This window comes from Antedon bifida, chromosome 11 (genome assembly GCF_963402885.1).
Source record: "Antedon bifida chromosome 11, ecAntBifi1.1, whole genome shotgun sequence".
Classification (NCBI taxonomy): domain Eukaryota; kingdom Metazoa; phylum Echinodermata; class Crinoidea; order Comatulida; family Antedonidae; genus Antedon; species Antedon bifida.
In genome coordinates, this window is record NC_136236.1 from 15,101,106 (window position 1) to 15,116,127 (window position 15,022).

The 15,022-nt window shown below is 36.0% G+C and overlaps 1 protein-coding gene across 5 annotated transcripts in view; it reads left to right on the forward strand.

The window, feature by feature from the left end:
* LOC144855950 (dynein axonemal heavy chain 3-like) overlaps positions 1–15,022 on the forward strand; it is a 54,109-nt gene that overhangs the window by 14,040 nt on the left and 25,047 nt on the right. For all 5 annotated transcript variants that reach the window (XM_078713912.1, XM_078713913.1, XM_078713914.1 and 2 more), the window contains exons 8-32: positions 2,675–2,910; positions 4,855–5,050; positions 5,479–5,936; positions 6,046–6,250; positions 6,439–6,773; positions 7,074–7,272; positions 7,563–7,946; positions 8,050–8,178; positions 8,414–8,614; positions 8,997–9,136; positions 9,254–9,412; positions 9,566–9,794; positions 10,055–10,207; positions 10,487–10,628; positions 10,808–11,006; positions 11,171–11,279; positions 11,398–11,688; positions 12,173–12,310; positions 12,402–12,545; positions 12,668–12,832; positions 13,011–13,145; positions 13,506–13,724; positions 14,008–14,108; positions 14,269–14,383; positions 14,582–14,715. In XM_078713912.1, the coding sequence (XP_078570038.1) occupies positions 2,675–2,910; positions 4,855–5,050; positions 5,479–5,936; positions 6,046–6,250; positions 6,439–6,773; positions 7,074–7,272; positions 7,563–7,946; positions 8,050–8,178; positions 8,414–8,614; positions 8,997–9,136; positions 9,254–9,412; positions 9,566–9,794; positions 10,055–10,207; positions 10,487–10,628; positions 10,808–11,006; positions 11,171–11,279; positions 11,398–11,688; positions 12,173–12,310; positions 12,402–12,545; positions 12,668–12,832; positions 13,011–13,145; positions 13,506–13,724; positions 14,008–14,108; positions 14,269–14,383; positions 14,582–14,715 (4,916 nt within the window). The remainder of the gene's footprint in view (positions 1–2,674; positions 2,911–4,854; positions 5,051–5,478; positions 5,937–6,045; positions 6,251–6,438; positions 6,774–7,073; positions 7,273–7,562; positions 7,947–8,049; positions 8,179–8,413; positions 8,615–8,996; positions 9,137–9,253; positions 9,413–9,565; positions 9,795–10,054; positions 10,208–10,486; positions 10,629–10,807; positions 11,007–11,170; positions 11,280–11,397; positions 11,689–12,172; positions 12,311–12,401; positions 12,546–12,667; positions 12,833–13,010; positions 13,146–13,505; positions 13,725–14,007; positions 14,109–14,268; positions 14,384–14,581; positions 14,716–15,022) is intronic.

The window sequence follows — 15,022 nt, forward strand, 5'->3', positions numbered from 1 at the left end:
AACTATTTATTTTCTGTTCACCTTATGGATTAGAGGGCCGAAACTTTGACACAAGCACCAGATTGTTATGGTAGAGGTGCGACAACAGTACGGTAGTTCTTACTAAATTTGTTGGTTGAAGTTACTATATTAACATAGCAAGTAATTACAAACTCTTGCATATGAAATGTTAGTGATTGAATATAGGAGAAACCCCCAGTCCTTTTCTCTTTTACATCCCAGAATGGCCCAAAAATAGGGTCTAGTAGATGGTAGTCACTTTTAATAAAGAACGTCTTTTGAAAATAGATTGGCTCTAATCCAAATAATTTCAATACTCTATCATCATATGGAATTGTAAAGGTACTTCTTTCACCTTGACTATCAAAAAGACTATTTATTGAATCACAAAAGAAATGTCCAAATTCAAATTTATAGATGTCACTTAAGTACTTAGAATTAATATTGTGCACAGATTCATTAAGGACTTTGTCCATTGATGTTGATGCATATTTGGCACAATAATATGCCAATGATAAACTTTTTGAAGTATTACGAACTGCTGTCAATTCATTTGCAGGACAGCGTAAGTTACAAGAACTTTTACTTTCCAGCGTATGTGAGCCTGGAATCCTTTCGCAGACCATGCAATTGGCAATCCCGCCCCCTTCCGAGTATTTCATGTCATAAACCAGCACTGTTACATTTGAAAATGTACAGATACCACCAACAGTTACGAAACCTCTTTTACCAGGTGCTATGCTTAATGGAAGCTTTCTTGTACAAGCAGTAGCATTCTGACTTGATGTATAGGTTTCCCTCGCTGTTGTTTGTACATTGCTTGATGTGGACTAAAGACAGAAAATAAATAATTAATATATGTACACTATTATCAGTAACAAATTCATCCTGCGTCTTAAGCTCTGTCTACACTATCAAACTAGTTTGGGATGTGCCAAAATATGGTAGTGATATGACATCATCATGTCCATATCACATTTTTCTGTCACATAAAGTTTGATAAGACAGAGCTTTACGTTTTTACCATGATAGCTTTTTATAGTTTCAAATTGTAAATGTACTTATACATGGCAGCTTAATCAATGTGCTTTTGCGGCAGTATGTAAAGTAGGTTATAATTTTGAGAATCAGCATTAAAATTTGTTCATTTTTTATGATGAAGACTAAAATCATGTTGTAAAATCTATGAATTTCAGTAAAATTGCTCCATGAAATAGTAATAATAATAATAATAGCAACATAAGAATTAAATAAAGAATTTGATTAAGTATCAGAAACTTACCATCTTTCTAGAACGAGGTGTTGCTGTAATACTAGTAGCAGTGCCACTTGGTACATTTGTTGGATTGACAGAAACCGGGTTGACCACTTCATTTGTTGAATTGGCGGACTTTGAGTTGACCACTTTGCTCGGTGGATTGACAGACACCGGATTAACCACTTTATTTGTCGGATTGGTGGACATTGAGTTGACTACACTATTCGTTGAATTGCCTTCTTCCTTAAAACTGGCAGTTGTCTGCTCCATATCTAGTTTTGGTATCTTTGAGCCTTTCTCTTTCGTTGGTTTTTTCGTTTGCTTTCTTTTCCCCATCTGAAACAAAATTAATTTCAAGTTGTAATGTCAACTTCCAAAATGTTTTGATTTTCACTCTTTTTCTTATTCACATCTAACAGCAAGAAACTAGCCAGTTAAAGAAGAATTACAGAATGAATAAATACTGCTTATAAAAATTTTATAAAAAGTCTCATTCTTGCATCCCCTGGAGTGAAGTAATTTAACAGTTGTGAGTTACAAAAGTGACACATAAATTGAACGGCAATCCAATTGAACCCCGGGATTGGAGGCAAGTACGAAGATCACCAATGTACAGCAACCAACAACCAAGGAAGTTCATTATTAATACTCTAGTAATCTTTACATATGTTAAGTGTTCACAAGACTTACCTTTTACTGTACAGTATGCTGAAACCGTAGCAGCTAGAATCTTCAATCAAGACCTAAGATAAGATATAATGCAAGGCGTAGAAGTAGACGGAGACGTTATACCGATGACTGCAGAAGCTAGAATAATGCTAAACTCTAGACTGTGATACTTAAGTGAGGTGTCCACCCTTAAAATGCAAGCTTCATCCATTGTTTGGGATGCAATAGACTTTTGTCATTCATATTGTTAGGTCCATTGTTTTCTATAGCTCATTTAACTTTGTTTACCAATAGTTTATATTGGGAGTTGTTATTTGAAATAACAGTGACATTTGCTTCCTGCTTTCTAGAAAATCAACTTACCTACTTGATAGTAATTGCTCCTAATATTTAATCAGAAAAACATGGAATTTTAGAAAAATTAACCACTTACATTACTGAACAACTTCTGAAAGTGACTCTCCTTGTGCTGTTCTAGGCACCTAGGCTCAGCAAAATTCATTTTTTACTTCAGCATTTAAGCTCATGTCTACAATATCAAACTAGTTTGCCAAAAAAAGTGTGAGGTGCCCAAATATGGTAGTGATATGCCCAGATAGTGATATGACATCATCATCATGTCTATATATGGGCACATCACATTTGTTTGTCACATAAAGTTTGATAGCCTATACAGAGCTTAAGTTCACTTGTATTATGTACCTTTTCAAAGTATCCGCTTTTCTAAAAATGTTTTTATTCTTATAGGAGATGCGTGCAGACTATACATCCAGCGTAAAACAAAGCATGTTGGACTACATTCTAAGAGACCCTTTGGAGCAACAACGGCTTGGTATTCCATTGCCACAGAAGACCACAAACCCAGCAGGAAGAGATGCTTTTCCGTGGAAAATGGCTGTAATCAACGCCCGCAATTTTATGGAGAAACATCTGTACATTACACATCCGATTATGTCTGAAATTCTATTCCTATGGGAAACAAAGTATGATCTTTTATTCTACTTATGTTTGTTTGTTTTTCTGGAGACTTTATTTATTTATTTTTTTTTTTTATTTTATTTAATTTTCAGGCACACATACATGACAACACAGCGGTGCAGCACCCTGAGGATTGCCATGAGTGCAAAGCACTATCGAGATGGCTCTCCATATACTGCACTAGAACATATAAGACAAACATATACACAAGATGCTCTACATAGACAAAGACTTATTATTAAGTCTTTGGGAGTGGAGTTGTAAATTGTCATGAGAAAAAAACCCTGACATATGACAGGACTTGAACCCAGGACCCTTAGATTGGTAGCCAAGCATCATAACCACCAAGCCACAGCTCCACTCCTAACATAACATAAATACAATTTACAAGTAAAAAACAAAATTACACTAGTAAAATAAATACATGAGTGCAGGAGGATATTTGAAAAAACACTTTTAAAAATGAATAATAAGCTTGTAGTCTTAATGTGTGTTAAAAAAGACTAGAAATGTATAACTTTTCACCTTTTTAGATTTTCAGTAATTGTATTAATGAAGCGTTATGTTTAGTCCAGACATTCATTAATAAGTAATTAAAGGCGAATTTTAAAGAAAAAGAAAGAAAAAACACCCAGAAAAAGAGCTAAAATAATACTGTTTTTAATTATGATCAAACAATCAATCCACACACCGTTGCTTCAAGATCAACACTAGCTCTAGCTCTCAAATGTTCTCCAAATGTATGCAACATAAAAATGAAATATAGGCCAGTATCAAGTGATTAACGCTCCCAATAAGCTGAATATTGATTAGATCATCATTTATATTAGAAGGTCTTAAAAAGAAAAAAAAATGTTTCAATTATTTTTTTTGCTGCCTGTTTAACCCCCTCATTTCCTACTCTCATCCAATAACCATTAATTTTGTCAAGGTGCATCTATGTTGTGCTTGATGCATTGATGTTATTGCGTTGACTAGTTCCAATGATAATGATGATTATATTCGAAACGATTACATATTATTTTTTTCCTGAATGTGGTAGGCGTCATATCAATGATTAATTTCAACTAATAAGCCTTAAGCTCTGTTTATACTATCAAACTTTATGTGACAAAAAAATGTGATATGCCTATATATGGACATGATAATGTCATATCACTACCATTTGGGCACATCACACTTTTTTGTCAAACTAGTTTGAAAGTGGAGACACAGCTCAAGATAGGTTTTAAATTTAATGATATAGGTTGTGCTTTATAAATAATAAAATTAATTTCTGTTCTAAACAAAATACCAGAACATCATCCAGCTCTAAAATGTGTTGTGCTGTGAAACAAAAGCATTGAAAGAAGAATAGGTGCTGTGCTTGGGTTACAATGTTGGGTGTTTCTGTACTATTTCAAAATAATGGTTTGTTTATTTGCCAAAACAAAAACAACAAAGGGATTGAATTTGGCTTTACAAATGGCCTATGTTCTGCTGTGAAGGAAATAATTCTAGTTGCACTGGCTATTATAATTATACTCAATATAAAATATCAAACTTTATGTTTACAATTGAAAAAGAAACTTATAATTCTCTGGAGGGTAACGGGACGATTCGGCCCGGGACTATTTGGCCCGGGACGATTCGGCACACTTAAATTTATCGGCTTTGAGACTATGGGGTAGTACTACTAGGGATAAAGATGCAATAAAGCAAACATTTTGAAAACATTGTCGAAAATGATCATTTTTTAGTCACGCGAACGATGTAAACAAGTTCGGCCCAAAAGTGGGCCGAATCGTCTCACCAAAAGTGGGCCGAATAGTCCCGGGCCGAATCGTCTCAGGGCCGAATCGTCCCTGAACCCTCTGGAGTAGGATTTTTGTAAGTGCAAGGTGACAAGTAGTTGAGTACAAACTTTTCCAACAAAGAGCATGGTCTGTAAATTTAATTTTTTTTTCCAGGTACATCGATTTTCGACTGATAGACATCCCAGGCTTAAAATCCATACAACCCATCACACTAGAGAAGTTCTTTGAGCATGTTGTTGAATCATGCCGACAAGGGCGACAGCGACTTGAAACCGAGTGGTTGGTTGAGTGCGCTAATATTGTCGGTGATCAGAGAGCAAATATTGAAGAACTAATGACAGATGACGAGGTCATTTAAATTCTAATACATTTAACGCTTGATTGTTTGTTGAAATTTATTTTTAATGTTATAGATACTGTTGGTAATACAGTGTTAGTTCTGTATCACTAATGAAAATTGTTTTTTCAAAACATGTTTAATCAACGAGTTTACTAATATCTATTGATCTATACATTAGATGTCTGTCAATATTAATTATTATTGTTAAATTAATTATTAGATAATAAGTTTTGATCTATGATTATTAAATATGGGAAGCCTAAAAATTGTAAAATGAATGCTTAACTACCTATCCTATAGTATCTTACAAGATCCTCTATGTAATTATTATGAGTTTAAAAATATGTTTATTATACAGTGTGTTGTCTTTGAAATAAACACATATTCATCCTTATGTAAAATTTCTAATTATTAAAAATCAATTTATTTTTTTAAAGGTATTTAGAATGAATGAAATGGATTGTTTCTTCGGTTCTATAGCAACGTTAATGTCAAAGTGCATGCATAGTGCTATAAAGAGGTCAATCTATGACCTTGTCACATGGTTAGAGCTGTATTTCAAGGGGAACAGCTATGAAGTTGAATACAAGGAAAGTGGTCTAAGTTTCCCAGTTATGAAACATCCTTTTACTGTCTTCATGGAAGCCTTTACGGAAAACGTGGCTTGCCGGTTTGTGCCGCCATTTGAAGAGGTCATTGACATCATTCATCAAGCAGTTGACACGATTGTTCAAAGCATGGAAGAGTTTCCAAGGATCGAGTCGTTGCTGTTTGAATCTGTTGATAAATTGAAAATTCCATTCATCAGTACGGTAAAAAGAGATGAAGAGATTGTTGATGTCGCCAAGCAACGAATAGCAGTCGTGATATATGCTAACAGTCATGGTCCCAATAGGTACAGTGTGTATGATTATTACAACTGTATTTTGAATGTACATGTGTAGTAAGTGAATAATAAATCATTTTGAAACTAAATTTTTTCCTTTGAATTATCTCTACTGTAGATACACAAGTGTTTATCAACCGTTTGAATATTTATTGTCCAAACAATCTGACGTAAAAGTTGAAAAGTTTGTCAACAAAGAGCAACATCTGCGTGATTATGTCCGTGAAATTGAGAAATTAAAAACAATGGCCGATGAAGCTGCCCTACTACCAGTCTTCGTTCCAATGCATCTAATTCTATTAGATTGTAACAATATAAATAGTGTAAGTTTTCAATGTTTTATGGTTTCAACAACAACAACAACCAAAATACTGCAATGATTTGTATCTATAATTACAGTGTGTCCCCCAAAAGCTGTGTTCCACTGTATTGTGTTACCACGTACTGTGTAGGATACATTCCATAAATAACCACTAACTAGGTTATATCAATATTTTTTTTATTTTTCTAGTGGCTTATTGCAAGAGCACGAAACCTATCTTCCATCATGATCAACAAAATCACAAGTACAAGCCGCAAATTCAACCGTAGCATTTGCCAAGAATATGACGGCATTGTACGAAAGATTACTGCACAGTCCGAAAGCACAGATCAACTCGTAGGGCTACAAGAGTATGTAGACCGACTCCGTACAGGACAACTATTGCAATTGCGAGAAAAACTTGAAATCGCAGCCTCAAATGTTCTTTTTTTGATGGACTATGCTTACCTTCCTAAAGATGATATAATGCTGAATGATAATACGTTTACTTGGCCGAATAGGATTATTCCACTTATAAGAAACAGGTAAGTTGGTGAAATGGCCTGGTAGGTGATAGCCTGGAGGGGAGATAGCCTGGTGGGTGAATAACAGTCTGAGGGACAATATCATACGAAGCCTGAGATTATTGAATGAAAGTAGTATGCAGCAGTGCATCCGGGGCAACGGTAGCCTAAAGAGTGACCTGCTAAACTAAAGCCTGAGATTATTGAATGAAAGTAGTATACAGTGCCTCCGGGGCAACGGTAGCCTAAAGGGTGACCTGCTAAACTGAACTTAAGAAAAAGAAAAACTAACTTTTTTTTAAATTAATTTTCCACTGTTAGTGAGACCAAGCTGCAGAAGGAGCATGACTATGCTGTGTCAAAACTCAATGATTGGAAGAAAAAATTCATAGCTCGAATCAAGAAAGAGATCATTGATGAAGTGAAATCATTCAAGTCTAAAGACCGCATGTCTGAGGCTAATAGTTATCAAGATGCTTTGAATGTGATTGGTCAAAAACTTGAAGAGTTTTACCAAGAGGTTAGTAGTGATATGATATAAATGTGGAGCACATGTGTCATGCTGGCTAAATTGCGCAATGGTGTGGACAACACATCCAATAACTTTCATATTGACTAAGGGTATTTTTGTGTTGTGACAAGGGCCGAGATGAATTAGTACACCAGGAAAAATCCTTCAACTCTTCCAAAGGTGCCCTGGGATCTCTAAAGCGATGCATACACTGGACATCCAGTTTTAAGTCCATATACGATTACTATCATATATGCTATAGTAATTTTAATTCTTATTTTTCTTCTCAACCTTCTTAGAAATTACAAATCAACAAAGAAGAACAGATGTTGGACGTTGGTGAAGTAAGTCAGTATCCTCAGTTAGACGAAATGAAGGAAGCTAAAGAACCGTACGATAAACTCTGGAGTGCTGCCGTCAAATTCCACCTGATGTACGACAAATGGATGAATGGTCCTCTTTTGGAAGTCAATGCTGAAGATGTTGAAGAAGAAGTACAGACCATGTGGAAGACAAGTTACAAGTTGACAAAGATCTTTGCACATCCAGAGTTTATGGGTCCGATGCGTGCTGCAGCAACCATCAAAGGGAAGCTAGAGAAGTTTAAGATTAACATGCCACTGATAAACGCTCTTTGTAACCCAGGAATAAAACAACGCCATTGGGATATGATGAGTCAAAAGGTACTGTAATGGCAGCTTGCTCTTTTATGGAAAAAGTAAAAGATTCTGTTCAAGGCCTACCTTACTAAATTGAATCTTCTAACATAAGTGAATTTCGTTTTAGGTTGGATTTGATATGACACCATCACCAGAAACACCACTAATTGAACGCCTTCAGATGGGTCTTGAAAAGAATTTAGAAGATCTCAGTGAAATCAGCTCACAGGCGAGCAAAGAGTATGCTTTGGAAAAGGTAAGACTAATACTTACAATTCTGCCATTAAATTACTAACTCATCTTTCCTTCCCAATTATGTAGTGTATATATAAGTAAAATAGAAACCTGTACTTTATTCCACTTTCACTGCAAATCTGTTTGGTATGCCAGCAGGGCTAGATAGACTAATCAGGTTAAAGTTCAAAACTGACACAGATCTTCTGGGTTGCATTGTTTATGTTTACAGTTGTTTTTATTTTAAACTTGCTTAGGCCTTAATTAAGATGAAAGGTGACTGGGAAGAGATGAACTTTAACTTCACTCCATACAAAGACACACAGATAAGCATCCTCTCTGCACCAGATGACATTCAGGTGCTTCTTGAAGATCATGTGGTCAAAACTTCCACAATGAGAGGATCACCATTCATAGCACCATTCGAGGCAGAGATCAAAGAGTGGGAAGTTGGTTTGGTGAGTAATCAAGTCTTCCTAACTTTGTCTTGTTATCAAAACATAATACTGTACTACCCTGGATGTCCAGGTACACTTGCTTATTGTACTTTTGTCTGAGAAGCAACGGGGCGTGAAACATGTACTAATTGAATTTGCATTAAGTTATCTGTCCACCTTTATTTTGCTAATGATTAATAGAGATTGAAAGGATTAACCTGCATAGCTATGACATTCTCAGGATTACTCAGAAGCTAACATCACCTCGTACCTCAATGAATTACAAAATCCATATGAAATCCAAAATTGTTGTCAAATCTCAGAGTTGTTTGTCCGACTCTGTATCCCACTGATTCCCTCACTCTCTACATGTTGTAACTATGAATTGTAAATTTCTTTCCAGCATCGTATGCGAGACATCCTTGATTCCTGGTTAAAAGTACAAGCAGCGTGGCTTTACTTAGAACCTATCTTTGGCTCTGAGGACATCCGTAGACAAATTCCAATCGAAGGAGAAATGTTCACCATAGTTGATGCCAACTGGTAAAAACACTTGTTTCTTGTTGTTTATATTGTTAATTTTTTTAGTCATCTGACTAGCCTGCTTATGGAACTGTAAATATATATTCATAAATTTGTTTATTGTATTGCTTTTCCTAGGAAAGAAGTCATGACAACCTCTGTGCTAAACACAAAGGCGCTTGTTGTGACATCCCAAGAACAAATGCTGGAGAAACTGCAGCATTCCGAGAGTCTGCTAGACAACATCCAACGAGGGCTTAATGAGTACTTGGAGAAGAAGAGGTTATTTTTTCCAAGGTCAGAAAAGTTTAAATTTAAAACTATTAAGAGCCAATTACTATTCAGTAATGTTTAATATCACATATAGTTTCTACTAGTTACTAATTTTAGTGGAAGTTTGAAAGACGACAGCCTGTAGACTTAGCCAATTGATTTTGATTTCTGTATTAGGTTCTTCTTTCTTTCCAATGATGAACTGCTTGAGATTCTCTCCGAAACCAAAGATCCTCTACGTGTCCAGCCACATCTTAAGAAGTGCTTTGAAGGAATCGCACAGTTGACATTCACAGAGGACAAGGAGATTGTGGCGATGGAATCAGCGGAGAAAGAGAAGGTTACACTAAGTAATAAGATCATTCCTGCAGATGCTAAAGGTCTCGTGGAGATGTGGCTGATTCAGGTTCGTCTCTTTAAACACTTTGATGTTTATGGTTTTTTTTTTATTGGTTGTATTTTTTAGCGTTTACATTTCATTCAAAAGTATGATTGATTTTGAGACACACATATTAATTTCCCAAGACACTGTCCATTTCCATTATTGGGATGACATACATATGGTTTTAAAAAAGAAAATTCTATGCACATTCATGTTTCATCAACATATGTTTTTCCATTTCCTTATTAAATCCACTAAAAAGATAATGTTTCATGATCTTTTAGGTAGAAGAAATGATGAAAAAGAGTTTACGTGAAGAAATGATCAAATCAATGGAAGCGTATGCAGAGGCACCAAGGGAAAGCTGGGTGCTGAAATGGCCTGGACAAATAGTTCTGGCTGTTGGCACAACTTACTGGACATTGGATGTTACTGAGGTAATTCTTGCTGCTCATTCATTTCTCTTTGTGAACTTGTTTTCAAAGAATATGTTACTCTATGATAGTTGCGTATTAAGAGGATTGAATCAGTATATGAGAGAAAAGAAGAGAGATGAGAAAGGGTTATTTTGTAAGGAGTATTTATGAAATTCACATTGTGAAGTGCATAAAGACATTGAAAATGTTAGTCCTTCAGTAACAAGTTTTCTATGATACTACCAACTAGAGAAATAAAAATAATTATCTTTTTAACTTTGTGTTATTCTTATTTACCAGGCTATAAGTAAAAAAGATGGATTGAAACTGTATCTCGACCAGTGCAATAAACAAATAGATGATATCGTTTGTTTAGTACGTGGCAGACAGAGCAAAATGACACGTACAACATTAGGTGCACTTATTGTTATTGATGTACACGGTAAGACATGATATTGATGTTGACAAACATTCAACTAAATAATGTTGGACCACCTACAATATTAACGTCTACAAAACAGAAGCGGGTAGTGTAATGCTATTGTATGTCATTTATTGTAATAATTTAAACTGGTTTGATATGCCAAAACAAATTGTATACTCAATCAATTTTTCTTATAGCTCGGGATGTTGTCACCAGTCTCCACGACAACAACATTAGTGACCCGCTGTGCTTTGCGTGGATAAGTCAGCTTCGTTATTACTTCGAAGAGAGCACAGTAGCTGTACGCATGATCACGACGACCGTACCCTATGGCTATGAGTACCTAGGCAACACAGGAAGACTTGTTATCACACCTCTTACAGATAGATGTTACAGGTTAGTGTGGCCACAGTTTGGAAACCACTCATTGGACAATTTTCAGTAGAAAGAGGCAAATTTTTAAATAGAAACTTTTGTAAAAAGTATTTTGAATTTTTTTTTATCCACCTTCTCTAAAATCTTGTGGAAATTGTCTTAATTTATATCTGTTTTATTTGCAGGACTCTAATGGGAGCTCTTTTACTGAATCTTGGAGGTGCCCCAGAAGGTCCAGCTGGTACTGGAAAAACTGAAACTTGTAAAGATCTTGCTAAGGCAGTTGCAAAACAGGTATACAATCTATGGGTGCTATGCTAAATCCTTGCTAACATAAAGCCACTACCTCAGCTTCTAAAGTATGTGACGATGTAATGATTGAATACTTTACTTTGTTTTGTTTCCTGTGTAGTGTGTTGTTTTCAACTGCTCCGATGGCCTAGACTACAAAGCCATGGGCAAGTTTTTCAAGGGACTCGCACAGTCTGGTGCCTGGGCTTGTTTTGATGAGTTCAACAGGATAGAATTGGAGGTTTTGTCTGTGGTTGCTCAGCAGATTCAGAGTATCCAGAGAGCAGTAGCAGAGCGTAAAGAGACATTTGTGTTTGAAGGCACCAAGATCTCATTGGATCCTTCGTGCACAATGTTCATCACAATGAACCCTGGGTATGCTGGGAGAGCAGAGCTACCTGATAACTTGAAGGTAAAGAAGAACATTGACTTTATTATCAGCATCACCTTCCTTTAGTGTTTAGATCTTCATTTTTAGTATAGTTGCACATATGGGGACTTCTTTGTGTCAAGCTACCAACAAATGAAGCTCATTCATCTGTCCACAATGATGAGGGCTGAGATGGACCAGTACACTGGGGACTTCCGAAAGGTGCATTGGGTTCTTTAAAGTAAGGAAAAGTCAGGTGTGTAAACTGAAACTCCAGTTTTAAGTCCTTTTCTGTTCTACCACCAAAACTATGGCTGAAGAGAGCATTGAACCTATACTGATTGTATTGCTATGGTTTGCTGTGCTCCTGCCTTAACCGATCGGCAACTCAACAGCACCAGAGTTTCGTTTGATGTGCAAAATCTGTCTCAATGGCAATTGGTGTCTAGCATGCTCAGATTTTCACACTCTATCTACATTCACACTATGGTTTAATCACTTATTTTGTTTAACTTCACATTTACAGGTGTTATTCCGTACTGTTGCTATGATGGTACCAGACTATGCCTTGATTGCTGCTATTAGTCTGTACTCTATGGGCTTTGTGAGTGCAAGAGGGCTCGCTACTAAGATTGTCGCTACCTACAAGCTCTGCTCTGAACAGGTGGGTTCTACTGAATTGTGAAATAGTATGTCAGAATGTTAGGTGAATCTTGCTTTAACAAAGTCTTAACAAGCTGTCTTCTTTTCTCCAGTTATCTTCTCAACACCACTATGATTATGGCATGAGGGCAGTGAAGTCTGTCCTGACAGCTGCTGGTAACCTCAAGCTCAAGTTCCCAGACACACCAGAAGATGTCCTGGTTCTGCGATCAATCAAGGATGTCAATTTACCAAAGGTACTCTTTATATTTATTCATTGACTCTTTTACAAGATTCGTTTAGCTCTATTTTTGGCAATGCCTTTTTATAATGATATTAATGATGTATGAATAAGTTATTCCATCTTTTCCTCCTGTAGTTCCTCTCTCCTGACATCCCTCTTTTTGAGGGCATAATATCTGACCTGTTTCCAGGCTTGGAGTTACCAAAACCTGACAGAAGCATCTTGGAAAACGCTCTTATCAGCAACATAGCTAAAAGAGGTTTACAACCTGTGCCTTGGTTTATTGAGAAGATAGTTCAGGTAAGATAGAGTTTTCTGTTGAAGAACAATTAGCACACTGTTTTATCATGATAAACTTAGATAATAAAGCATGGACAATCACAGGTACCCTCAACACTTTAAACTCCTTCTTATCTCCCAATTTCTGAATTGTCAGCTACTCTCCTAATTTTCTTTTTACTTTTGTTTGTATGAATAGATTTATGAAATGATACTAGTACGGCATGGTCTGATGATTGTGGGCGACACTATCGGTGGTAAAACCAGTGCATTCAAGGTATTGGCTGGCGCTCTACATGACCTTTGTGTCAAAAAGGAGATGGAAGAGTATATGGTAACATTAAATATTACTTTATTCAATTAATCTTTGTTTAGTTTCATTTACTTGTTTGTTTTTGTTTTTGTTTACATCATTCACCTCAATTGAGGAAATTTGGATGAGGGCCCCTGGGAAATTACGACATCAACAGTGCAGTGCATACATTGAATGAAGGGGGCTGAGATGGACCAGGACAACGGGGAAAATCTCTACTCAAAAGATTTACTCAGGTCTTTAAAGTGCCCACAAGCCACATAACATGTTGAAGTCCAAAAAGAATGTAGAGCCTTGAACCTATCACCTTTTATCACCCACACCTGCGCCAATCAACTCGATTTGAGTGAGTTTATTAAACTAAACTTTTATTTCCCTAAGGTTGATTATCGAATTATGAATCCGAAGGCCATAACCATGGGTCAGCTGTATGGACGCTTTGACCCCATCTCACATGAATGGTCAGATGGTGTTCTTGCAAACATCTTCCGTGAACATGCCAGTGATACGTCTGATAACCGGAAGTGGTTAGTGTTTGATGGCCCAGTTGATGCAGTGTGGATTGAGAATATGAACACAGTGTTAGATGACAATAAGAAGGTATGCTGTATACATTGGAATATGGTATATAAAAATACAATGTTTGGCTACCAATCCTAGGTTTTGTGGCATTGATTTATCAGGGAGCTTTTGATTTGCGATGACTGACTAACAATAAGTTAGATCGTTTCATTGTTGGCATGTAGGGAAGTTTGGACGATGACGACTGACGACATAATGCGTAGTGTCTAGGTCATCTCGAACTGGAAATTATTGATTGTCTTTATCCTAACTTTGTTATTAGAAATTGTTCCTGCATTTATCATGCTTCTTTATTTTGCAGCTGTGTCTGATGAGTGGTGAAATAATTCAGATGAACAACAAACAAAACATGATCTTTGAACCACAAGATTTGGAACAGGCGTCACCTGCAACAGTCAGCAGGTAGGTTGAAACTTACACAATATGTATTTTCCACCTAAGTAGTTTCATGTTTAGAATGCACTTCAAAACATCCATTTCAAAGTGTGCGTGTCGACTAGTTGTTGCCTCGCTCAGCTCCAACACATGCCTATATAAGAAATATGATTTTGTATTTTACCAGATGTGGTATGATTTACATGGAGCCGTTGCAGCTTGGATGGTCACCCCTAGTGACCTCTTGGTTAGAGAATGATGTGCCAGACTTTATAAACAAACAGCAACAACTCACAATCAAGGTAAACAAAATCAAGCAATTTTTGTCATGAATTTGAAGCCTAACATAGTTTTTCTCAGTTTTTTAAAGTCATATATTTGTGCTAATAATTTTAAAATGTCCATATATGGAATAGAACTGGAAAACCCCCATTTGTATTACTTGGAAACTTTTATTTTTAACATTAAAAACTAATATTTCAATTTTGATTTGTCAACAGCTTCTCTATGATTGGTTACTTCCGCCGTGCTTAAACCATGTGACAAAGAATTGCCGTCTAATCGTTCAAGCATCTCCAATGCACCTGACAATGTCCATGATTAAACTGTACGGTTGTTTACTAAATGATGTGCGGTAAGAAATAAACATACGCCACATCCAATATAATGCAATCACTGTTGGCGTCATTACCAAAAATGTTTTTAATTTGAAACAATGGAAATTTGCTAGTGTAAATTTGTTACTGTTTCATATCAATATAATTGTTTTAATATGTGATTTGATATGTTTTGATACCATAACTTGCAATTTCGTCGTGTAAATTGTAAATTTATTTAATACGTTATTGCTTTTTCATATCAAAATTCATTTTTTCTAATATTTTGTTTATAATACTTTTTATTACCAATAATTTAATCAGCTTTATTAATACTAATATTAA